General features: G+C 40.1%; 1 protein-coding gene across 14 annotated transcripts in view; it reads right to left on the bottom strand.

Annotated features, from left to right (window-relative positions):
- The window catches only part of ABCC5 (ATP binding cassette subfamily C member 5), a 44,870-nt gene that overhangs the window by 15,204 nt on the left and 2,766 nt on the right, over positions 1-26,900 (bottom strand). For 5 of the 14 annotated variants that reach the window (XR_005627977.1, XR_005627978.1, XM_039713539.1 and 2 more), the window contains exons 3-16: positions 15,358-15,518; positions 14,937-15,092; positions 14,065-14,212; positions 9,173-9,406; positions 8,891-9,064; positions 8,221-8,368; positions 7,604-7,752; positions 6,934-7,041; positions 4,802-5,152; positions 3,222-3,293; positions 2,970-3,094; positions 2,297-2,369; positions 1,464-1,667; positions 659-802 (exon numbers count right to left, since the gene is read on the bottom strand). Coding sequence is in view for 11 of the 14 variants with exons in the window: in XM_039713539.1 (XP_039569473.1) it covers positions 659-802; positions 1,464-1,667; positions 2,297-2,369; positions 2,970-3,094; positions 3,222-3,293; positions 4,802-5,152; positions 6,934-7,041; positions 7,604-7,752; positions 8,221-8,368; positions 8,891-9,064; positions 9,173-9,406; positions 14,065-14,212; positions 14,937-15,092; positions 15,358-15,518 (2,247 nt within the window). In the remaining 3 variants the exon portion in view is untranslated. Of the gene's footprint in view, positions 1-658; positions 803-1,463; positions 1,668-2,296; positions 2,370-2,969; positions 3,095-3,221; positions 3,294-4,801; positions 5,153-5,213; positions 5,265-6,933; positions 7,042-7,603; positions 7,753-8,220; positions 8,369-8,890; positions 9,065-9,172; positions 9,917-10,218; positions 11,413-11,717; positions 14,213-14,936; positions 15,093-15,357; positions 15,519-26,900 lie in introns of those variants that run through there. The other 9 variants (XM_039713538.1, XM_039713548.1, XM_039713541.1 and 6 more) reach the window with 8 other exon arrangements.

Below are 26,900 nucleotides of genomic sequence, written 5' to 3'. Positions count from 1 at the left end.
CAAAGAGCAGAAGGGTGGGGAAAATTAAATTGCTGGAAATTTAGATGTTGTTGTACTAAATGTTTCTTGTTATTTTCTAGATTTACAATTTTTCCACCAACTGAAATACTAGAGCACATATTCAAGTTTGCATTTACAGACTTTTTCATAACAGAATTAGTCAAAGCAAAACATTTTTTCCTCAAACTCCCCCAAAACACAGCATTTTCAATTATGCTTCCAAAATACTGTCACATCTAACTTTTGACAAGTTGTGTCACACCTGCTGTGCCTCAGTCACACTCCATTGAAAACACAGTAACAAGCCAGTAAGAATTTTTTCAGACAAAGATTGTTGAAGATCTGCACTAATTCAGAGGTAAATTAAGGAGTGGAGCGTACAGTAAGAGAAGAACTTCCTGCTCTGAGCATCACCAGGGGACACACTATAATATTTTCATTATTAACTCATGAGCTCATTGGCAGAGTCCTCTCTAGCACAGATCCCCTAAAAACAAACTGTGACAAAGTGCTAATGAAGCAGAGATTATTCTGTAGGAAATCTATTGGTCAGATCAACACATGAAAATGTGTGAAGCCATTTTCTACATTTCCAACAACATCACTTGGTTCACCTCAGAATAGTCAAGATTCAGAGCACTTTAAAATAAACAAGTACCTCGATATGTGGTGTTTCTCCCAGCTGTAGACTATTAAAAATAGTTGCATAATCCCCATTTAAATTCATCAGCTCCTCATGACTGCCTCGCTCGGTAATGCAGCCTTCTTTCATGAAGATCACTTCATCACAGTCAACAAGATACTGGGGAAAGTGGCAGCAAGAACAAGTCTCTATCACCATGTTCAGTAACCAAACACTCCCACACAGCCCTTCTCAGCAGCTTGTAGAAACTGGCACACAGCACAACTATGCCCACACAACAGAAAGCTGATTTACAGAGGTCCTCCTCTGACTAGAGCACCATGATTACTCACACTACACAAATGAAAAGTTTTTGTCTCCTATCAAAACCAATCTCTTCTGGAAGACATGACTCAGGATACTTAAACACTGCAAATACTGATAGAATAAGCACTAATATCTTTATGCACAGAAGACAGCAAAAAATCTCAGATACATCAATTCTGATTTACTAACACCAAATACAACTGTTTCTGCTGTGATGAAATAGCTTTATAGCAAGTTAGCAAAAATATTTTTGAGCATGTATTTATTTCTCTGGTAAATTTTCCTTAGCCAAGGGTTAACATTTCCAGTCAGACACCAAGCAGCACTGGTATCAAATAATAAAACTGAGCTCAGTGCACATTTGCAAAGCTAGTTTATAAATGTAAACCACATATTCTACACACAGAGGGTTGTCCTGTCACAGGTCAGGGCACAGAAATTTCCAGTATGAAGGCAACTGATTAACAAACCATTTCAACAAAGTCCCAGTAAGAAAGTAGCAGAGATTCAGTACCTGAAGCTGATGTGTGATGAAAAGGACAGTCTTTGACTTCAGGTGCTTCCTTATTGCACTGTTAAAAATGTGATTTCCAACGTGAGCATCTAAGGCACTAAGGGGGTCATCGAGGATGTAAATGTCCCTGTCACTGTACAGGGCTCGAGCCAGACTGATTCTCTGACGCTGTCCCCCACTCAGGTTAGCCCCTCGTTCACCAATCTGCAGAGACACACACCCATCATTTTATTTCTTCAGCACCATGCAACATGGATTACCAGATTAAGCAGACCATGACACTCATTTGTATATATTTTTATACATATATTCCCCCACAACATTTTATATTAATACATATATGTATTCAAGTTTAAGTGTCCACTTTGTGACGTGTTATACATTCAAACTCAAGCTTAATATGCTTGAAATGTGGTAGTACTTTCTTTGCTTATTTTACCTTTTATGAATTAATATAGCCATTTTTTTTCGTAGCTATTTTAAATTGAGTTCAATTAGGTCCTGTTAAGGCAGCTAAATTTACAACACAATAAAAAAAATCCAAAACAGTAAACATCTGAGTAAAAAACAGGGTACAACTCTTAACAGTCCAGGGCCCACTAAGATAGCTCAACAGAATGCATTCAATAGCTTGGCTCATATGTACCCCAAGTTGAGTAAAAAACAGGGTACAACTCTTAACAGTCCAGGGCCCACTAAGGTCAGCTCAAGAGAATTCATTCAATAGCTTGGCTCATATGCACCCCAAGAGATGTACCCTCATTCCAGTTTACCCTGCCAAACCAAAACTCTTTTCCCCCTCTATTAATTAGTTTAGTATAAGCAAAACATACCTCTGTCAGGTCCCCATTTGGAAGGATGGCCAGGTCAGGCCTTAGACAGCAACCATTCAGCACCGTATTGTATCTGAAGAACAAAGAGATAGTTAAGAACACTGATTTCCCTCACAATTATTTAACTAGTACAGCATTATATCAATTTCTACACTAATAGCAGATATTCCAGCAGCCTACAACAAATTATGTGTCTTGGAGTATCAGGAGAAAACTGAGGGTAATAATTAATCACCTACTTCAAAAGCATTGTGAGGACAAAGAGACAATTTGTTTTCAGGGATAGTTGGCTAAGGGAGAGTCCCATAGTGGAGGGGGGCCACGGAAGATATCAGTACATTGCACATAGCAGTTGTGTTTGAAGAGGGCAAGGCCAGGACAGCCAGAGCAAATACCACTTCAGTGCTGCCCACAGCAGCTGCTGGTTTTAACCAGAGGTCCAGGATGAGGCTCACCCTCACTGCAAGGAGCAGGGCCAGGCACACTGACAGCCACCAGGCACAGGGCCACATGCAAGAGGGGCAGGATCCCAAATGGGACTCAGCGGAGACTTAGAGACAGACTCCAGAAGTGAAAGAGACTTTATCAGCAGCGTACCCTGCATTAAATTCTTCCCACACTTGGGCCAAGAATCACTAAGCTCTCATGAAAATCAGCAAGCAGTGTGACAGACCTTTCCTCGTCGTACTCCTTGCCAAAGAGGATGTTGTCCCGCAGAGTGGCGTTGAGGATCCAGGCCTGCTGGGCCACGTACGCGAAGCTCCCGCTCACTGCGATGCTGCCCTCCAGCAGGGTCATCTGCAGTACACACCACCTGTGAGATCATGCTACCCCGTGCTTACAACACACTGCATTCTACAGAGCACAAACAAGTGAAATGGAGATGGGAAAGAAGAGCAGAAATACTCAAAACGGGATTTCTCACCTGTCCTAAAATTGCTGAGATAAGTGAAGTTTTTCCGCTCCCCACACTGCCACAAATTCCAACAAGTTTTCCCTATGCAGAAAGGAAAAAAATTATGGTACTCATTTCATAAGTTCATCATCCCTTTCAGAATTCAGGCTACCTTTAGTATCTCTGAGAGGACAGGTGGATATAAATGACATCTCTAAAGTGACATAACAGACAAAAAAAGCAAGAGTCAGCATCTTAACGCTCAAATTGTACACAGTGAACACAAGCCCACAGTGAAATAAAACTGAAATCAACTCTACAAGTGAAAATAAAGGTGTTTGAAGATCAGCTTCCTTCTTACTAGGGTTACAGGCCCAGAGGATCAATAAACCAAAAGCACCAAGGCCTGCCTGAACAGAATGCACCAAGATGCTTTTGAGAGTGATAAGGAAAGAGGAAAAGTCTGAAAGAAAAGAGAATTTAGCAAATATGGGTCCAGTCAAACTCCTCGCCAATTAGACCCAATTTGCTAGAGAACATGTACCAAGAAAATACTATAATTTAGTCACTTTGAAGAATTTCTCTGCAATAGAATAAGTGGGTTAATACCCACATTAAACAATTAATTTATTAAGACTACTTTTATTCCTTTTGTAAAAAATGTAAAGTGAACAAGAAAGGTATATAGACACTTATGGAACACATTACTGGCCTTCTCTTGATAGCAGAGAAAGACAAACCAGCTTTTTTTTCCTACTTCTGAGACAAAACCAGCCTTTACATTTCCAAGTAACTGTACTCCTATTTGAGGCAATTTTTTAAACTATATGCGTTTTCCCCCAGAGTTTAAAATATAGGTATTTTTACTGTTTAAAATAGTTTAAACTATTAAACTATCCCTCTATTTTTGTAACTACATAAGACAATTTAACCATGAATACCTTCATAAATATATGGATGCCATTATTACAGCATCCAACTGCCAGACTGCAAAGCTTTTGTGTGTGTAGATAATGTCATGTATTAAGTTCAATGCTTTTTCTTTAACATCTTACATGCTCTTACCCACCTTGGAGCAATAGCTCCAAAAGCTTCTACAGTTCTTGAAAAACTGCATCCACCTGTACAAAAATTCTCAAGAAAGAAAATTGCACATTCTTCAATGAAAAGCACTATTATGCTCCACTGGAACACCTAATCACCTAAAGTGCTCACCCAGAACACAGATGAAACTGCAAAATTATCAAACCACTGCAGGAACACACTGTTCACCAGCAGCCCACTGGTGCCCTGCAGATTCTCTAAGCTCAGTGGCTCACACTCTGTCCTAGGAGCTGCAAACCCCTCAGCTGGATGTGGAAGCTACACAGCCTGCCCTTGTTTCACAGGCTGTTTGCAAAGATGTAGCTGCTAAAATGGCCCAGCTGTTTACAGCAAGATCAGACACTGCATCCTGGATACTGCAGTTGCCATGGATATTACAGGAGTGCACAAAAGCAATATGTTCCATTTCATGCAAAGTGAAACAGCAGACAGCTCTGTTCCAGGGGACAGCTATAATGAGGCCTTTGAAAAGCTCAGCTTTCCTCCTTTCATTTCTTCTTTCTTACCTTTTCTATCTCCAAGTCAATGTTGTACAGAGTCCTCTGAAGCCGAAGGCTAACCAGGTGGATGATTTTGTGCTCCTCTTCGGGGCTGTGATGGTCATCACTGTCCACTAGAAGATGGCCCTTCTGCTCTGCCAGCACAGCTTGCTGTCCCTCATTCTGTAGCTTCATTTTCTCTTTCTTGCTCTTGGTGCCTTTCTTGTCTTTTTTCACTTTGGGGGTCAGCTTTGGTGAGCTCTGGACGCTGGCGTGGGAGAAGTCCCAAGCCAAGGTAGCATTTTTCACCTCTATCGCGGTGTGAGGATTGGCTGGTTTTTTCTTTATCATATGAACCTCTTCCATTAGAAATAAACTCTGATAGGAGTTGTGAGAGAGGTGTAAAGATGAGACACCTGATCAAGACTGGGAGACAAGCCTACGGCACACTCACGCAGCAAAACACATCAGGCTATATAGTAGGAGGAAGCTGAAGAGCAAAAGGTAGCTCATTAGTGTAAACTAACTCCAGGTCTGCTAAGTGGCTGGGGCATTCCTGGATGTGGTGGAAGCACTTGGATACACTTGACTTTCACAGAACTGCAATACTCTGGATGTGATGTGACAGGCCTTCTTCCTTTGACACTGTTTGCAACTGCAGCTCTGTATGTTCCAGATGAAAAACACACGAGCAGAACACACAGGCTGGAGAGGAGAGGTCACTTGGGACAAAGTGACTGACTTGTCCTGCACACCAAATCATTATGGAAGGAGACAAAATGGCTTTTAACTTGAGCCTTTATCCATCAGTTTTTCTGCTGGGAAAAAGTCATCTTGCACAAGTGTAACTGATCTACCTGAGACTGCTTGGCAAGAAGTCAGTCAACTGTATCACGTTTTCCACCACATCCATCAGTATTTACAATCAACAGATTAGGAAGACATTTTTCACACAGTTTAATTACAAGATAAAATGCTTGCCACGTAAACAATTTGTTTTGAACCAAGTAGTTTTTTGTGACTAAAACTTCTCAATTCCCAGCTTTATTTATTCTCGCAATTGCTGTGTCTGAATCACACATTCATAAGAAAGCTCATACTCATTTACAGAGCCAAAACGTCAATTAAATTTTTACTGTGATGTCAGAGTATCCTCACCTTATGTTACATTTCCTACACAATTTATAGACAAACTGGGAGAAATTCAATCTCTTTTCCTTCTCTTCCCTCCCACAAAATTCCCTTTAGTGCACTTAGATTTAAGCAAGGCTGATTTTAGGCTGACTCAGAAGATGAAGCAAAATTGCTCAAAAGCAATGGAATCTCAAAAAATCACTCTACAGATCCTGGTTTTCTCACACAGAAAATTCATTTGTTTCATGAATGCATTACAGAGAATCCATGTATCTGTCAATGCTTGTGAAAGTTTCTATTTGCAAAGTGCTATTTTCCATTCTGGAAATTTCCACAATGTGTAATGCACTGTTATCTTCAAGAGACAAGACAAAGTAAAGGTCTCCCCTCTGAGTTCATAAAGTACACAGTGTATTCATCCTCCAATCCCCATGATGGAAGATAAGACTGTTCATTATCAGGGTTTTACATTTTCTGCCATAGATCTCTTTTGCCAGATCACAACTCCATTTTACTGATATAGAGGAATTTCAGTCACTTAATCTGGTCTGGAAACATAAAACCTCAGGGTTCTATGATCACAGATAAAACCCCACTGTTTTTTGTTAACTGCTTACCTAACACCTGATATTTTCAAAAAGCTTTATTAGCAAAGCATAAAATTCCACTGTACACATCTTGCAGTCTTTTCATATAGATGTTCTTAAAATGGAATTAAAAATTAATATACAGTGAACCATTGAGTCCTTCACTCATCTCTTCCTGTGGCCAACTTCAAAATCATTAAATCTTTGAATCAGACTATTTTGCTTCTCACACTGGTATTATTTTATTCTTAAACTGCTAATATTCCTTCACTACATTTGTATCTCTTGAAGAATCAAATAATCTAAATGCTAAGTGTAAAGAAATAAAACTTCTCTGCCATTAAAATCATATTACCTTCCAAGTGCTCCCTTTGCATCTACTGAACACATACAACACTCCACACTTACAGAGAAAACTGAGGCCAGAGGACTGCTTACCTTAAATCTGTCAACAGAAACAGATGCCTCAGACAGAGACTTCACTGAGAACGGAGTTACTTTGAGAGCAAAAGTCATTGAGTTAAAGACAGTGACCACTGTGAATGCCTAAAAATGAGACAAGGAAAATAATGACACCTGGATGCAATATTCTAACAGCTCCAGCCTTCTAAAAGCTGAAATGGCACAGCAGCAAGTCAAAACCATAGAGAAGGCCCAGTCCAAGAACAACCATTTAAATATTCAACACATTCTCAAACAGCAGATCTACGCAACTCCTTCTATAGTGCTTTTAACAGACCATGACAAACTTGTTCTGTTTGTAGGTCAAATTCTGCATTAACCTACTAGTGAAGGCAAATTGAAATCCTATTTTTAGACATTTGTGCTGTTTGCATCCAAGCACACTGCAAAACAAAAACATTCAGTAATCCCCAGTGCCCCATCCAAACAGGAGGATTTATTTACATTCAGCCCAAAACCTGCTCTGAGGAAGGTCAGGACAACAGAGCACTCAGAGCCTTTTGTGCAAGACTCCACCTGCTGCTGTCACAGCCATCAGGTGTGTGAGTGAGGATAGAGCCTGGCCACATGGGCACAGCCACACAAGAAATGGCTCAGCAGAAAAGCCACAGAAGCAAAAGCATAAAGAATATTTCCAACAACTTACCTGAGCTGCTGTAAGGTCGTAGCCAAGGATCATATGGACAGAAAAGGTCACCACACTGGCAATGACAACAACAATGGGAGCCACTCCCACAGTGATGCTCTGGAAGTAACCTGCACGCTCCAAGATTTTGCGTTCTTCCTCACGGATTTCTAGAAATACAAAGAGGGGCACCACGTTTGAACTGTGATTCAGGGGGTACATACACAAAACAGACAGTACCATAGCACTACAAACACTGAGTAAGAGGCCTAACTCTACACTTCAGTGTTTATTACATTATAAATATTCTCATAAAGTAATTATAGAGGAGGACACTGTAACTAATGGTCTAATCTCCACACAAATATAGGGATTTTGTAAATTATAAAAGAGGAACAAAATTGAAAAATTTAAGATTAGTATCATGCCACAAACATTATTACACAAGAAGGTGAAAGTTTAGAAGCAGGTCTGTTTGTCCAACCCACTGTGCATAGCAGAGGAGCCTGAAGGATGAGTGTTCTTACACTGCTCGTACAGCAGCACCTACAGCACAAAGTCAGGATGCACCAGGCTACAAAGCAGTGGGGCATCTGCAGCAAAGGAGACTTTGGGATTTACAGACTGTGGGAACTCACTTTGAACATTCTGAGAAAACGGTTTGACCCAGGCATACATTTTAATGAATTTTATGTAATTAAGAACTTCGTTCATCTTTTGCACACGTTCATCTGTTGTTGCTACACATTTTCTTCTGAAATAAGCTGTGAGGCGCGACACAAACATCTGAAACAACAGACAACACCATGAAACATTAATGGCAACTCAGAAAAAGCAAGTACCTTAAATTCCTAATTATCAAAGAAAATTATCTTTTAATCTGAAAAGGGGATTCTTTTAATCTGAAAAGGGGATTCAGGGATAGGGCCAGGCAACTGCTGCTCTAACATAAAACTCAGGCTGGAAACACCATTCATTTCCTCCTGCCCCATCTGCACCAACATCAGGCTTGTGAGAGCAAATTTCAACAAAAATTTGAGAGAATAAAGGTGTGCACTTTTACCAGTATTGAATAGTACCAGTTCAGTTAAAGTTTCTGAAGCACAAAGGTAACCTAAAGACACATGAAGTTGACCCCCACTTGAGCCAGCCTTTTAACCTGATTCTGTAAGGCAAATCAGGACTTTGCCCAGTCAGTGCAATGCCACAAACTGGCTGAATCTAGCACATTTCAACACCTTTTATTCAGAACTACACATTTGTCTGACCTAAGAAAAATGAAGCAAGTCTTAATTCTTTCCAACTCACCATTGCTGGGTAGAAGAGGATGAAGACAGCAGATCCCAAGAAGCCTGTGGGACCCAGAATAATCACATTATAAACCATTCCCAAGATGGCCACAATAGGGCCCCCAGCCAACAAACTGCCAACCGCTGCAGCTTCAAACATCCTCTGACCATCATTGGAACAAACATTTATGAGCTGAAAAACAGAACAGATAATTTAGATTTAAGGCACAGCTCATTCCCAAAGGAATGTATTATACATCCCTTTTCACACTGCCATTTCCAAAACAAGGCTGCAGCTCACCTCTCCAAGAGACTTCTCCTTGATGTTCTTCAGCTTAAGGATTTTCTTGAAGGCCATTGTGAGGACAGCCCCGCGCAGTCTGACCCCCGTGCGATAGTTCAGCGCCCACGTCAGTGCCAGCGACCACGAGCGCACCACCTCCGTCATAAAGATGCCAAAAACTAAAAACAAGCTGTACTGCAGGTTGGACTCACTCTGCTGGGTATACTCCAAGAGGTGTTTCACAACGAAGGCCTACAGGAAGAAATGCAAGCTTGCATGAACACCCCATCATCCCGGAAGACCACACAACAACTTTATGTTAAGTTAGAAATAAGTAGGCTACTTTGCTTTTAAAAGAGCCGTTTGAAATAGAAAGCATCTTCTTTCCAGAAGTAAAAGGTGTCAATACAAGAAGTACTGTAACACAAGCCCTGCTGAGAGCCAAGCACTGAGTCAAATTTAGTAAGTAAAGAGAGTTTAATTTGGAGCCATATTCCTCGCAGCACGCTCCTAATCCTCCGTGTCTTCTAACTTAACATAAATGTGTCAGTTAGCTGAAAGCAATGCATTATCATATAGAAGAGTTTTAAAATATAGTCACTACTTATACATCTGCACACATTAAGAAACATTCCTTTACGTGACATTAAGACCTTTTTTATTTTATCTTTGGTTTGCTTCAAACGTGCTTATTTGATAAAAAGGAACAATGTACCTACAGTTGTAGAGGGGAAGAGTGAGAAGGACATTTGCAAAACATTCCTGGAAATAAACATCAGCAGTTTAATAGTAAAGAAAAAAACAAGCAGAAAGCACAAGGTAAGCAATACCACAAATCATTGGGGATAGGGAGAAAAAAAAAAAAAGACAAAAAAATTAACCATTCAATCCCTCCCCATACCCTCTTCCCCCAAGAACATAAACACTTTACCTCAGGAATCACATTTCAAACATCACCTGCAGAAAGAGGACAGCCCCCAGAACCACCAATTCCCAACTCCAGCTCTTTGTGGTCCAATGGCACAATACAACATTATACAACTCACAACCACCACAGCATTAAATATTATTAACTGCGAAACAATAGGCTTTTATTTGAAATGAAGAGTCATCTTAAATGGTAACATCTCAAAAACACTATACAACAGGTAGACCATTGTATAAAACATACAGTCTGCACATACAGGATAATTATAAAGGGCTAATATCTAACAGTCAGTCTTAGCTTCTAACAATTTAGATTTAAATCTATTCACAAAATTATAAAGATGAAAAACCAGAATGGTTTTTGTTCACGGAGTCCAAAAGAAGTCAAGCTTGAAGGCACCAACAGAGGAGGCTTCTGAGGCTGCTCAAATTCTGAAATCTGATTTCAAAAGTATCCTACAATAATGCTTCACAGACAGCAAGAGACTTCCTAGAGAGCTTTTCAACAAATGATGTTTAAAGATACTGGTGCTTTCTAGTACATAGTAGAGAATTACCTTTGCCCACAAGAAAAATCAACAAAAAAAACTGAGACCAAAGAAAATATTTGAGAAGCCTTTCACATCACAGTCCGTTGAAGTCCTCTTGGCTAAATCATATTTTGCAAGTAGGAGTTCTGCATAGTTTGAAGAGAGAAAAAAACCAAAACCCCACAACTCCAGCAAAGGTTTTGATAGCTACAGCCCAGCACCAAATAACAAAAAAAAAAAATCGAGATCAAATTCATCTGTTCAGAGGAAAATAATTCTGCACATCAGAACCAAGGAAACATGCTGTAAATAATTTTGCTCTTTTTCACAGGTGTGAATTAAAGCCAGATGTCCATCAGATTCTAGAATGGCCACTGAGAAAATTTACATACCGATCACTGAACAAATGTGAGGAGCTCACATTCACAGATCTATTGCGTTCCAACTTTCTCGTGATTTGATTTAATTTTACATTGACTGTTTGGATCACAATTGCATACAGTTGGTCTGCAGTTACTGTGGAGATTACTGACTTCTTTTTCCAGTATTCAATCCAACATATGCAACTGAGTCACTGAGCAATTGGGGTGAAAATCCCCCTTTTTCCTCACGAGCTGTAACTCAGCATGGTCGCAGACTGCAAGCATTTTCTCACACACCACAGCATTGCTGAAAGTCTCCAAGAGAGGATGTATAAAGATAGCAGATGTTTCCTGGGGTCTCATTCCTCCCAAAACTTTAGTGCAATTGTGCAGCACTATTTTATAGATTCAGCATCTCCCATGTTGAAATAGAGACCAGCTTACATTATAACCCAATTTATTTTTGTTCCGGAAGAAAGAAAAGAGGAAACAGCAGATTAAAGAATTTTGAAAAGGGAGGGGAAAAAAGTCACAGAAAATTAACATTTACATCTGAACAAGTACTATTCAAATTCATATTAGTTTAATGAAAAGAATCCAGCATAAAGTTATTTACAAAACAAAAACATTACAGCATATACACTAAGCTAAGGGGGAAAAAGAGCTCCTGTGGCTATTACCGTAGAGGTTGGTACAAGCTGCTCGGCTGTCTTAAGCATTCCCATGGAATAAACATAACCTTACCTTTGCTCTTGGCGGTGGCTCTGGCCAGCAGGAAAGCCTCATCCTGACGCAGAAAACAGCCATCCTGAAAATGCTGAAGAACAGCTTCTGTCACTGGTCCCACTGCAGTGCCGGCGTCCCTGCTGCAGCCAGCGCGCCACAGCACGGGGCAGGCTGCAGCTGGAGCCAAGGGGGAAACTGGAAAACTTACCTCCCACAGCTTACCACTCCCCCCTCCAGTAACTGACCAAACTGTCAAGCTGTGCTCCACTAAAATAGCAAGTTTCCCCATCTCCCAAATGGGAATAGCTCTGAACAGTAGCAAACAGGTACATTGTTCAGACCTGGAGTTAAACCAATTAGGTTTAGTAATGAAGAAACCTCTTTGCTCCTCCACCAGAACTTGAAAGTTTTGGTAGCTGATCAAACAGTAGCAAGTATTTATTGGAGATAAATAATATATCACCTTTACATTCTGATGGTTATTACAAGGCAGTTGGACACATGCAGCTGACTCACCAGGTTATAGGTTTAGATTCTGTGCCAGATGCAAAATGTATCAAAATAAAAAAAGAGGAAGACCCTTGAAGGATCTGATACCAAAAAAAAAAACCCAACCAAAGCAAAAGAGTCCACACAGGAAGTCTGGAACAACTCCTTTCCAGTTATAACCATCACAATGCTCATTAGCAAAGCCACAGCCATTTGCTGGCCTTTCAAGATCATAGACATTCAATTAAAATTTTTGAAGTTTAATATAGTGTTTAACTCCACTTTTATAATTTTCCTCCAATACATGAGGTCAAGTCAAGTGCTTTTCCTGATCTCTGTTCTCACCTTCAGGTGACTGAAAGGGTGTAACAACACAAGAAAGCACTGATACTTCTGGGGAGACAGCATAGGCATATCCCTGAGGCATGCCATTTTTAAAAACAGGGAGGAGGGATGGTAACGACTTATTCTCATGCCAAATTGTAGAACCAAAAAATGAATTGGGCCTTATTCAAAAAAATGAATAAGGCTGTCTGTAAATGGGCAACTGTCTATAGAAAATTTTAAGTTACCCATATCAAGCATCAATTGCAGCAGTAGCCCCCAGCATAATCAAGCTGGTTTGTTTTCTCCTTTCCCCTCTGGCTCTCTCTCAGCAGTTTGGCTGAGACAAATTGAGACCATTATACTACAGAAATTAGGGGTAACCCTGCTGCAAGTTACTTGCTAAAGATAAAAGCAGCTCCTCAAGCCCTGTAGTGAAACAATGACAGAAGCTCTTCTTGGGAAAAGCTAGTGCTGTTAAAACCTTAATCATAATTTATTGTTAATTACCAAAGTATGTTCATGTATTTTATAAAAAAGACAATTATAAAATATTACAAAGAAAACAATACCACAGAAACATTCATTGTTATTCATATTACATGAAACAAGGCAAACTTTAAGAAGACTTAAAAAACAGAACATCATTTTTTTGATAAGACATTTAAAATCAGGAAAACATTTTAAAAAGACATTTCACCTAACAGTGCACCCAAGTGTACTTACCCAAGAAATGAACCTCCAGCTTACCAGCACACTGAAACATGTACTACTAGCAGTAATACTGCTCCTACTCCTCAAGGGAAATGTGTAGAGAATAAATTTAGTCAAAATTTCAACTTTAAATCTGCACAGCACGTGCAACAAACAGGTGACAAAAAATGGTGTGAATGTCAAGTCCCATGTTGTTATCTTCAACACGACCCTTAGCAACAAGCAGCAGCCGTTCCTAGAGGCAACAACATTTTCTAACACTTCTACCTGAAACCTGTCTGGCCATTCTCTGTAGGATCAGTAAAGACTATGCCCACAGACTTCTTGAGACCTGCTCACATTAGTTTTTAGGCAGTGCTCTCACAGAACTGTTTTGGTCCACTTCTCGAAGACTTATTAATGTCAATAATTTAAGATCAGTGTTTTATCAGGCTGAATTTTATTCCAAGATAAATTTACAGAATTTCAAAGAGAAAAACAATTAGAAGACCTGCACATAAGAATCTTATGAAAAAACCAAGTTACACAGTTAAGGTTATGCAGTTAGGGGAGAACTTTAAACTACAATCAAAACCAAAGAGAAAAACCAAAAAGTCCATTTCCTCCAGGATACCTAAACTCCCTCTCCCTTCCCCAAGAACTTGCCTGGGTATTCAGCAACTGATCCATCAGCTGTAGGAATCCTATCCTGGATTATTGAATTGCTCTTGAATTCTACCCCAAAATTTCTAGCTAGTCAAAACATTTAAGTGATTCTGCAATGAAACCTTGACATTTTACAGTTGGCCATGAGATGGAGCCCTCTGGGGTTGTTAAAAAAAGGATGGATATTACTTACTGGTCCACTGAAACCTGCGAGCTGCGTGATCATCAGAGACACTATGGAAAGGATGAGCCTGGTGCGGCAGAAAATCCACACAACCCTCCGGAGAGAAGCATCATCAGGCCCATTTTCTTTTAGTTCTTCCTGCCACAGTCTTTCCAGCCTAATAAAAACAGAAGACTTAAGACATTTACTCATGTCATAAATTTTTCACCATGAGAGACGGTACAGTCTCATATGTACTTCTTTGTTAAAACTCTAAGTGCTTCCTAGCTCAGAACAACAAAAAATAATATTAAGAGAAATAAATACACTCTGTGAGGTAAAGAGAAAGATCTATGTGGTGTTACTTCCATAGAACAGAAGGATGAAAAACACAATGCTTTTTCTTTCCCTGAAGTCTCTTTGGCAATCATAATATACTGACAGTCTTTCTCTGCTAAACTGACTGAAGACTACAGAGTCAAAACCTGAAGAAATTCTCATTAACTATAGAAGGTAAGCCTGATCAGAAGATCTGATCCACATTCAAATCACTTTGCTACTGACAGTATTATTTCTCATTTTAGTTCAGGAATTTTTCACTGTAGCCTTAAGAAAAAAATTTGTTTTCATAAAAAGCCAGATTAAAGTCATGCAAAATCAGAATAATTGTAAGACACTCCGAAAGATGTAATCCCCCTAATTTCACTAAAATCAGCAAGGCTACAGAAACTGTGCTGAATGAGAAGGTTGTCTCTGAAAAATGAAAGTGAATTCCACCATTCTGAGAAAGGCAAAACAAAATCTCAGTGCTGCTCTTCTAGGGCAACACTATACCATTGCCTGCGTGTAATGACATGTAATAATTGGAAACAAGAAAATAATAACAAACTACGTGTCTTTACCTTCTGCAGTTGACATCTGAAGATTCGTGCCTTGATAAAGACCATACATCATCCATAAACAATTCCCCTTTCTTGTATGCTCTGTGGGCCAAAGGAGTGAGCCAGGAGAAGGTCATGGAGGAAAAAAGCCCAGATAACACAACCGGGTGCTGGTGTCTAAAAGAATTTAAAAAAAAAAGAAAAAGAAAAAGAAAAATCACAAACAAATGAAAGAGGAAACAGGAAATGTAAATCTTCAAGAAAAACAAAGCCTCCTCTCATTGAAAGCACTCAGAGTACTAAATGGTCCATGCCAGCCACACTTGCTAAACAAATTCTGATGTTTCCAGTACCAGTCAGCAGACCTACATCTGCAATTCTGCTTTGTCACTGGTTTGAAAAGCAAATGCTGTATCAGTTCTGTGGTAGCCTAAAGACGTACTTGGAAGTGGTCCGTATGGGTTTCAGTGCATTCAGACCATGGTGGTATTTGCCCTTGTGATGCTCTTCATCCAGCATTCTCAGCTGGGAATGCACAGAGATGTCCAGTGGCAGGCCCTCTGCCCGAGCTGCTGCTTCCAAGGCATCCTGGCATTCAATCTGCTTTTACAAGAAAGACAACAGATTCAGACTTCAAAACTACATTTGAAGTCCATGACTCCCATCTCCAGCAATTTTGCATCTCTTTCTTCTGCAAATTATTGTGCAACAATCACAGTCATTTCTATGTCTTAGACCACAGGCTTCATCCTGGCAGCAAAGCCATGGAAGGCACAGATTCTAGATCTGTGTTAGACTGCAGCATTTGTAAATTAGTACCAGTATTGCACCTGTGCATTCAAAGGATAAACTGAGAGACCACACTAATCCTGCCACAGGAAATACAATACAGAAAAATTACAACATCAAGTACCTATGATATCAGTACAGGAAGTCAATGACTGGCTTATGCAGTGAAATTAAGACATTTTCTTGATGAATTTACAAATTCAGATATTCTTATCCACAGAAAATACAAGGTGTTTTCAGAATGCTACTAAAGTCCCTTCTTCAAAAACACTTTAGATTAGATTTTTAAAACCTGCACCAAGCAGTATTGTACTTACTTTTATCATGTTTCCTGTTTTTTCTCTTTTTCCCTAATCTAAATGGAACAAAGACGACAATTTTCTCTGCTCCCAGGCACAATTTCTCAATGGCTCAGCGACTTTGGTAACAGCCACTTACTCAAAAGGCAAATCTTATCTCAGGGAGGGTTTCCACAGCCCCAGTGAAAGGCAGACTTAAATGCTAATCCAAGAGTGATCCAGCAGTGATACAGGATAGTCCAAATGTTGCAGAGTTTAAACAAATCTTTTGATGAGCAGTCAGATGTGGCAAAACTACAGAGGAGTTGAGCCTGTTATCTGTGCTGGCAGAGGGCCCTTGACTGGTTCTGCTAACTCCATGTGCCATTTATTGCAGGACCATGTTACCTGCTTGTATTCTAGTTTATTGCAACTGAGCTACTTTGTAGAAAAAAAACATTCTGAGGCAAAAATCCTCCTGAAGGTCTTACACAGATACTATGATTCTACCTTTATTAGTTGACTTACCAGAGCTAAGTTAGCTTATTTCCTTGAAAAGAAACAACTGTGATGCTTTGTAGCCTCCAACAAACACTAAATGCAAGCACTTGGTTCCTGATTTCCAAGTCGTGTTGTTGTTTTTGGAAATGTCACCATTTATCATGGTCTTTGTTACTATGTTAACAGGTAATAGTGTAGCACACTAAGATACTGTTTCCACCCATGAGAAGGATGAGAACAGGAAACTGAAAATGTCATCAATCTGTCCCTTATTTACGTAACTAAAATAGTTTAAAAGTGCCTAAGCATGTTGTCAGCAATCCACGGTTCTATCTCAAAAAACTTATTTGCTATCACCTAAAGCTACGGTAACAAAAGATAGCCAAATAATATGAAAACAAAAGAACATTAAAACCTTATGACACATAGAGTGACTCAAAAATACACAGTACTTGAAATCTGAATTAAAAGACTTCTCACTCAATTTATATTAAATTACTGACTCACTAAGGCAACACTGCCTTACTAAACCCTCTGCAAATCAGCATGAATAAGGGACCTGCCACAAACATCCCAAAGGAGCCAGTAGCAGGGAAGAGTTCTGCACCACCTCTTTTCTGGATACAGCAGAGGAATTTTTAACTGGTTTGTTGTGTTACCCTCACAAGAGGCCCAGGGCAGATCTGCCCAAACATCTTATTGCTGATAACACACTTGTTTCTAAGTGATGCCATAAGCTAGTTATATAAACATTGCTTTTCAGAGCACACAAAAAAGTGCCTAAGTAAAAAAAACTTCCAAAACAGAAAACTCTATGTTGATGAGCACAAAAATATATTTTCACCGGCTTAGAAACAAGAATAGCTTTTTAATAAGTAAGCACAATTGCAAGGGGTTTAGGCAGTCCAAAGATAATATTCATAAACAATCACTGTGAAAAATAATTAAACTCTCCAGAGCTGCTCAAGAGCTCTCTCAGCAAATGTGGGAAAGCTGCACTGATAAAGATGAGGGCACTGCCTTTGAAAGGCCTTTATAATGTCTTGCCATAGAGACAAATACAAGCACAGACCCCTCATTGAGAGCACTGCTCATCTCCATCTCGATGAGATTGTCAAAATCCCACATGTAAGACTGCCAAGAAACAAATGCATCGCACCACTGTGCAATTAAGATTTAAGAACAACTCCACAGTTCTGTGTAGTTCTCTGAAGATTAGAACATCTTCAAAGCACAGTTTATCAGGAAGAAGTGAGGCTCCTAAGTTGTTCTACAATGCACTTCAAGAACAAAAGACTGAAGTAGAAAAACCAAAACAACCCCAACAATTAATTTAGGTTTTTGATTAGGTTTTCTGATTGCCTGCATGTGTGCACAGTTTTCTTGGAAACCAATGCCTTGAGTCATTACCAATGTGCTACAACAGGCTCCAGCTCTGCTCTTGAAATAAATGTCAAATAAGCAAAAAGTAAGTTAAAATACACTTTTTCTAATTCATCAACTTATTAATATGCCAAAACAAGCAATGAAATGTGATACAACATGGTACTGATAACTCCAAAGAAATGCTCACAGAAACAAAAGTAGTCTAAATCAGATATTGCTAACTGGAAGATTCATCCAGACATTTATTGAGAAAAAGCAGATGATTACTCAGCAGCAACAAAAGGTCAAAAAAACAATGAAGAATTGTTACAAAAGACAAAGGATAAAGCAGAAATCATTACCATGACACTTAAACTCTAGGGTTTGCATCCTTTTTGAACACCAGACTCTTTAGTTCAAAAAAGGTATTAAACTTACTTTCTTTGATCAATAATAACAATGGGGCTTGGGATAGCATAAATTTAAGATTTTTCAGCTGGATAGATAAAAGGAATAAAGGTACAGTTATCTGAGAGGTCCATAAAGCCTGTTGAAAGAGAGTGTGACCACCAACTGTTCTTACAACAAAAGAACAAGGCACACTTAAATTTAGAAGTCTCTATCACAGGATACTGTAAGGTTCAAATTAATAAATGGATTAAACACTGGAGAAATAAACTCATATAGGATAAGCATACCATGGCTTACTAAACACATGACAGAGAGCAAGAACAATCATTGATCCAGCACCTTATTAATAGCTGGTAAATGCCAAATAAATTTTCTGCAGCCATTGGCATCTCCTAACAGAGCATAACAGTTCTGCACTCCACAGGCCATGAAGCTCTGACACACCTGAGTAGAGGCTGATACCATTCAATAAATGACTATAAGAATTAAGAGATTAAGAAAACAATTAAACTTTAAATCTTGGGCCAAGTTCCCAAGAGCAGGGTGAGCACCAAGGAAGCATCACTGCACACATGATCTTCCTTCATGGGTGGGTCACAGAGGGGCAGAGAAAGAGAAGCACAGTTGGTGCTGCCCCATCTGACATTCTGCAGCTTAGGAAAACAACAAAACCATACAAGCACCTGTTGGCATGAATTCCCTATCAAAAAATTGGTCACAGCAATGGTGAGTACATAAGGTAATGAGAGAGTCAGAAAGATTACATGGCTGGCTCAAGACATGACAGAAAGCCTGAGTAAGGTAAGGAAAATGAGTGGTTTAGGGGCAAGGGGAAACTATTTGCTCATTAAATTAGAGACAGACACACCAAATCTACAATCCAAGGTCATGAAAACACAGGAAATTCAGGAGCCAAGCTACAAAGCTGTCATATACACATAATGTCAGAAGTTCCATAGGAAGCAAGAATGACATGGGGAAACTTAGAAAGGCAAGCAAACTCAAATATGTGAACTTGCACACCCCTCTGAAAATGTGCTAAGCAGGCAATATGGGCATCTGAGGATGGAGAACAGGAAAAAGGAAGTAGCTGTTATGTAGGTGGGAAGCAGAAAGCCACCCAGGTATATTCTAGCCTTTCACACAGTCCTGTAACAATCTCCTATTTAAGAGAAGGTAGCAATTGGTTTGACAATTGTAACATCACACAACTGCAAAGCCAGACAATACCAGAGGCAAAGCAAAACAGATTTTTCCATCCCTTACTCATCTTGCAGAGGAAGAATCTGATGTGTGCCTACAACCCAAACCCCACCAAACAGCTTTGTCCCTTCTCCCCTAAGGCAGAACATCTTCCAGGGCTCAGATCATAGCAGGGAAGAAGCTGCATCTCTTCTGGTCCTTCCAGCAGCTGATAGGAAACTAGACCAAACCTGTAACTACTTTTTTACTAATCCTTGCAGCTGACATAGAATACTAAAGCTACTGTGGTTGACTTATTATTACGAAGTTAAAATTGGTTGATTTAAGTTGTAAAGGTCACCGAGTTGGCAACACTGCAGAACAAAACTCCTACCTCTTGCATTTAGCAGCCAGAGCCCAGCAGGCTTCCTCATGCTTTTAAAGTTCCCAGCAAGGAGAGGCAAATGGGAAACCTAGAGACTAGAACAGCAGAGCTCAGAACTAGGTGGGCATGTGATGAGAAATAATTCTATCATCACCAGTGCTGCTCAGTGCTTAAAGCATTTGCCATATTACAACTCCAGGATGAAGAGCAATTTAAAAATATTTAAGACTTCATTAAAAGATTGGTGTTACAAAACAAGATTAGTGATTAGCTTGCATGGGCTGGGGAAGGGAAGAAAAGAACCAACTGTTCCATTTAGCTTAAGCACAACTAAAATAAAACAAGAGTCTAGGAAAAGATGCTCTGAAATTGTAATTACATTCTTCTTCCCAGAAATTCCTCTGGGTCCAAGAATACTCGCACTAGAAAGGAGTAAAGGGTATATACACTGTTTCTGCAAGTAGCACAGGCAACCCATAAAGCATTGTCCAAACTGCAAGTCATCAAACTCCAGAGCATCTGAAAATCAAATACATTTGCAGGTCCAAGCATTGTCAAGTCTGCAGCTGCTTGGTGAAGCAGCAAATGCCCTATGAACATTATAGTCTACTAAGACAATTCTCTTCTTCTTTCACTGGATTTGGTGCAGTACACAATCTATAAAAATATTAATAAGGGGATTTGCAGCATTAGGCTCCCAGCCTTCTCTGTAGCTAGGATACTTTATGATACCCTGCCTGATTAAAATATGAGCCTATTTAAGACTAGTTTGGTGCATCATCCACCCATACCAGCTGTCTCCCTGATGCTGGGGCAACAATGAGCAGGCACTGGGTGAGATCAGAGACAGTGGGTGTCAGGAAGGAGGCACTGATCCTGTAGGCACCTGCACAGATTGATTGCAAAGTACAGACAGCACAGCTGCATTCACACAGCACCAAGGTGAGATCATCACACAGTGTCAGATACCAGGAAAATGGCTACAATTTCTGTAACTGCTGAAAAGAACAAAATCAAGCAGTCAGACTCCATTTCTTCAGCCTCCTGAAAGGGGGGGGTACAAATAAAACCTCACATCTCTGCTGCCTTCCCAGCTTCTGCTACCTGGAAGAATGGCTCTTCACAACACCAAACACAGCCAAATGCAGGAATAAGTACAGCTGTGCCATATTTCTCTTAAAAGATACAAATTACCTGCTCAGAAACATGCTCTGATTTACCACAACAGCTCAGAGATGGAAAAGCTTGAAGTCCAGCTATTCACTTTAACAGAGCTACATGTGACTTGATCACACCAGATCCCTTGTTACTTTTCTTGGCCAGGATTAGCAGAAGTTGTATTAACACTGGAGTCATGGTTTCAAAGCTGGCCTGAGTTTATGCATCCTCAGATTAAAGCAGAAGTTTCCCAATAGTAATTGGTACTGATATAAAGGCTCTGCAGACAAACAAGGTCAGGCTATGTATGTCTGGTAAGTCTGAGTATTTTAGTCACATATATTGAGCACTTCCACTTGAGGCACAGGAAGTCCTTGGTGAGGACAGGTATATCAGCTTCTCACAGGAATATTTCTTATTTTACCTTGCCCTTGAATTCTGGCCAGCATGAGCTTTGAGGTGAGATGTTCTCAACTCCTTCCTAGCAAATCCATTTATTCCTGCAATCCAAGAAATACAGAGTTTGACATGAAGTGTTTGTTTTAAGATTTTGCAACTGTAGCTGCTATGAATACAGTTGATAAGCAGCTGTGCATGTGCTTAGGCTTGTGGTATCCATGAATTCCTGTCTTCTCTTTTGCATTAAAACCAGTATTCATGATCTTGTAAGCAAAGGTGCTAGGATTCATTCAAAACTAAGGCTGTACATTGATCAGTCAGCACTGGAGCTACATAGCTCATGCACAGTGACAGCAGACTCCTTTGGAATTATTAATAACCAGCCTTAGAATTGCCACCCTACATGTCTCTGCCTATAAAGATGGGAAACCAACTCCTCATTAAGCAGATCAACCTAGCATGGCACAGGCTGAGAATTTGGCTCCTGCCTTGCTCGGGTAAGCTCTGCTCTCCTGAACCACCCCAACACCCTGCCATGTGCTGGGGGTGTTCTACAGTAACAAACTTTATGCAGGCCATGCCTAAGCCAGGACACAACAGAAGCTACACAGGTGAATTTTGTACACCACTTGGAGTACCCAGGGAGGCTTTGAACTTAAACTCCTATTGAGTGGGCATGACCAATGAGTGACAGCAGAAGCCTTGACACCACAGCATTCATCAAGCCTAATACAACTATCTTGTATTGAACTCGCCTTCCTGCACCAACACATGCTTCCAAAAGCAAACAGTAAACTAGGAAACTCAAACGAAACATCTCAGGGCTCTAAACATGTTGACTTTGAAATTCATTAACCTTCATCCTCAAAAACAACTGAAACACAGATTTTGTTTGTGGAACAGCTTGCTTGCCGTCTGTGGTTCAGAGCACAAATGACTATTCCTTATCACTAGGATACAAATTTTCAAAATCACACACACATCTCAGTGTCCCAAGATATCAGAACCCCCACATATATGTGAGTTTTAAGTTGCTTCAAGCTAAGTTCATCAATAGCTTGGGATAGATGCAGTGAATGTTTCTGGAAACGCTTGTAGCTGTACACTGAGTTTAGGGCAGAATGTCTGCAGCACTAATATAGAACACCACCATGGAAAAGATACTGCAAGATTTCCTTCACTGATAGCTAATCTACTCCTTGCACACTTCTGGTCACGAGCAGGCTGATTTAAAAATCTGCTCTGAACAAAGGAACAGCAACCGACAGTAGTCAAAGACAATACCAGCATGTGGTCTGAGCTGAGGTTCTATGATGTGGCTGAGACTTCAAAAGAAGATGGCTGTGCACTAAGGTAGGCAGCCAAGTTCCAATGGAAGCTGTAAAATATCCAGAATATTGATGTTCCTCTAGAAAATGTCTCTGCCCAGTCACAGACCCCACCTTTTTGTTCCTCCTGTTAAGTGGAAGGCTTCTCTGATACCATAAACCCCCCTCCAAGTGTCAGATAAACTTCTGAAACATGACTGGCTGTGGATATGCCCCCCTCTCAGATGGTGATATGTGCATTTAGGCATGGAGGACAAGGTAGAGATGCCCTTCTGCAGTGTGGTTAGAGGGTCATCCTAAGGCATACACCAAACAATTCTAGGATCTTCTATCAAGTGATCCTTGACAGAATCACTTGATTCTGTGATTACTGTGTCAGTGACTGCCTTACTAGCAGAAGTTCAATGATAAAACAACTTAACAAAACCAATATATTCAGTGCTTTGGGGATATAATGGAATTAATGCATCTTTAGAAAGCACCACAATGTTTGCTTCTGCACTTAGTCTGTGTTCAGAGTTCTCAAAGATAATAGAACTGCTGCTACTGCAAAAAAAAAAGATTTTAAAATTTTGCTTTTATTTGACTTGAAAAAGTAAAAAAGTGTTTACTTGGTTATGAAAATATGCAATCTGGAAAAACACGGACACATCCAGCAGCTTCAGCTACAAATAACAGTTTATAGCTAAGCTCTCTAGGACTGCTCTAAGCATGGAGTGCACAGGCAGAAGTACCCAGGCTACACTCACACCCCTATTTTTAACCTGTTGTTCAGTTGACTCAGACACTCAGATGCTTCAGAGAGGTTGAGGCAGAATTGATCTATTTAAATACTCAGTGATAAATCACTTCAAAGCTATCAGTGCTTGAAGGATTTACATCAATTCCAGCAAGTTCTGATCACATTCCCTGCTGTCTTGGGCAAAAGATGTCAGAAACAAACCTGAAAAACAAGAGATCAAGGTAAGGACAGGAATGTTAGTAGGGCTTCTGATAGCTAAAGTTAGCAACACATTTTCTGCATGTTTGAAGTGATCTCTACAGTTCCCCTGGCTGGTGCCTTGAAATGCAGCAATTTTCACTTGAGATTCATCACAGACGCAGTCATTATCCTTCAGCAGCAAGAACTTAATCCTGAACAGTACATTCCAGCCAGAACCAGCTACAGCTTGGAGTACAGTTTGTAAATAAGTGCTGTAGCATCATTAACTTGGGAAGTCAAATTCCAAGAATTGAGTTCTCATAAGCTCTGTACATTGTAGAAGCAGCTTGTTCTCATATCCTCCTCTATTGTAACTCTAATGGGGTAGGAAAGTTAAATTAATTGCCTGTTGTTCTATCAAATAAACACAAAATCTACATTTGAGACAAGCCTATTCTAAAAGCATTTAAAAATTAAAAAAAAATAAATTATTTCTCTTCCTCAGCTGTCATTTCATAGCATATTTCATGGACAGTGGGGTCTGCCCTCCCCAGGATACACTGCTTCCATGAATAAAACTACATACAATTATCTCAGCTGCAAGTTGAAGGGCACAGGCACATTCTGAGAACACAAAGTCCTAAAGGTGTAAGTACAAATCAACATTTCAAAACATCCCTTAATTATTACTCACTGGTCATGTAACAGCTTTTAGAGATGAAGACCACTCACTGTAGTGCCGGGCAGCAAGTGCACCTACAAGTTCTCCAGCAGAGGCATGTCCCCACATACAATAAGCCCAATTAGTATGGCACTATGCAAGGGGAACATGTAGTTAAGACTGCTTTGTAAGCTACATTAAGGTCTCCAAAGACTTAAAAATCAATTGTTATCAGAACACACTGCAGACACTTATTCATGAGGTGAATACATGTATTCACAAGCTGAATAATTTTTTTCTTGAATTTCAGTCCTAAAGTGCCTATTTCAAAGGTCCATATTTCTATAGCAACATTCCCATTAAGTACCAGGAAATGTTGGATTAGACCTACTTATATTGCAGAATTATTTCAATTATGATTCCAGGAAGCCTATTTGAAAAGCTCCTGTCTTTCAGAGATGTGATCTCTCAAGCTGTGACCAAGCAGCATTTAAGCTTCCAAGGAAAGAATTGCAAGTTCTTTTTCACTATTGTTATGAACACACTTGTGGTAGTTTGAAACAGCATCCTTTCAGCAGGAAATAAACACAAGAATGGAGGTTTCAGGACAGAAAATGGAAAGCTGAATATAACCTTTATGCAATGCAAAGAAGAGATACAAAAAAGCTCTGGGACCTTGGCTCAATAGCAAAACAGGTCTTTCACCTATAAAGATCATGATCAGAAAACCAACTAGGCTTGTCTGCTTCAAGTTATGTAGGATGCAGAAAATGCAGCAATATAGGCAACAAAAAACCCCAATTAGTCATATTATTGATCAGCCAAATGTACTCATAGCCCTGCCAGAAGCACTCACACTGGCCATGAACCAGTGGCCCTTGACTACTGTCCCCAGAGCACAGAGCATTCTACCTCACCCTGTGAGGGTGCACCATGTGAGCAAGAAGGCTACCTCATGCAGTGAAATTCTGCTGCAAAACAGCCTTAAACTTCCATTCCACAAAGATGTGAAGTTAGTGGTGAAATAACAGCCCACATCTGCTTGCAGCTTGTTCCTGGCAATACACATCATGCTTACAGCTTAGTCATTTTATGGTCAGCCTAATTCAAATCCTGAGCCAGATTTATTACAAGAAATTTGAGAGTCACAGCATCTCTGCTGATGGTACACTGGACTCTGTTGTCCAAGTGACAGAGCTCCACTACAGCTTATCCCTCTATCTGAACTGCTGTGGTCCTACCCTTCCTCATCACATCAGCCCTCCTTTGTGTTCTGTAACCAGCTGTGCCAAGTCTATTTAGCCATCTCACCCAATCCAGGTTCCATAAAAGATACAGTAGCAAAGGACAGAATTCCTCCTCTTCCCTTGAAACACCATCTTCTTCACAGCTTCTACCATTTTCTTACAGGCAGAGGGAAAGTGCTTAACCAAACAGACAAAGCTCAGCCTTATGAAAGGGAAGTCTTTGCTCTTCCCTAAGCCAAGCATGCTGCTGAAAGCAGAGCTTGTTTCAACTAGAAAGGGAAAAACTTGGTACACAAACATGAATGTCTAACTTAGATAAGGTGTTACGAATACTGCTCCTTTTACTTAACCTTAGTATTCTGCAAGCAAGCAGGATTTAATCTCACTGACATGTAGCAACAAATTCAGAGCTGTTTGTGTCTGTGGACTATATACACCCGAGCTGCAAGGCTGGCAAAACAAACATGGTACCAATGTCTGAGCTAGAAATTAACACAGCTTTGGCACACTGAACAAGATAACTACCAAGTAAAGTGGGCATCCTATCAGAACCAGAAGATTCCATTAGCAAAACAAGTTAAGTTCCTCCTTCTACTCAAAGAGGACAAACAAGATAAAAGTTCAACACATGAACTTGGGTAAGTTAGGGCTTGGGTAAGTAAGCCCTTCTCTTACATCAGTAATCACAAGTTTACAGAACCCATCTTTTGCAATCAATTATCTGTGTGTACTACCCAGTAGTCATAGGCAGCACATCAAATGGTATGGGTAGAAGGGTAAAAAAGACCAGCAACAGAGCTAAGCTGACCTGAAGCTGCCTCACAGTTAGAGATTTTCATGCCAGGCTGTACAGACATGCAGGATTTGACTTACTTTCAGTCTCCACAAAAGAAAAAAAAAAAGGAATAAAAAAATTTCAAGTACCCACAAATATGCTGGTTTCATGATTTCACTTAATTAAAAATTTACAGGTAAGATAAGGATTGTTTCCTTCAAGAGTTAAATCCTGATTAGGTGATGCAGAGCAAAAGATAACATGCAACAATTACTGCTGAACTCCACTGCCAGTGGTCAGGAAACAGAGCTGCCCACCAATGGCATCACTGTTGTCACCACGATTTGATAGAGCAGATTTGCTACTGGACAGGGCAGGGTCGGTGGCAAGCCCGTGACATCAACATAGTAAAAGCCGCTAAAAAATCGGCACCGCGACTCCGGAGCACTGGCGGCTCTGCACCGGTGCCTGCTCCAGTGCAATCAGACACCACCTTGCTGAACACTCCAATGCAATCAGACACCACCTTGCTGAACACTCCAATGCAATCAGACACCACCTTGCTGAACACTCCAATGCAATCA

Source organism: Passer montanus, unplaced genomic scaffold (assembly GCF_014805655.1).
Source record: "Passer montanus isolate IOZ18808 unplaced genomic scaffold, ASM1480565v1 scaffold29, whole genome shotgun sequence".
NCBI classification, from domain to species: domain Eukaryota; kingdom Metazoa; phylum Chordata; class Aves; order Passeriformes; family Passeridae; genus Passer; species Passer montanus.
Note: the sequence above shows the minus strand (reverse complement) of the source record. Positions and strands in the feature narration are given on the sequence as shown.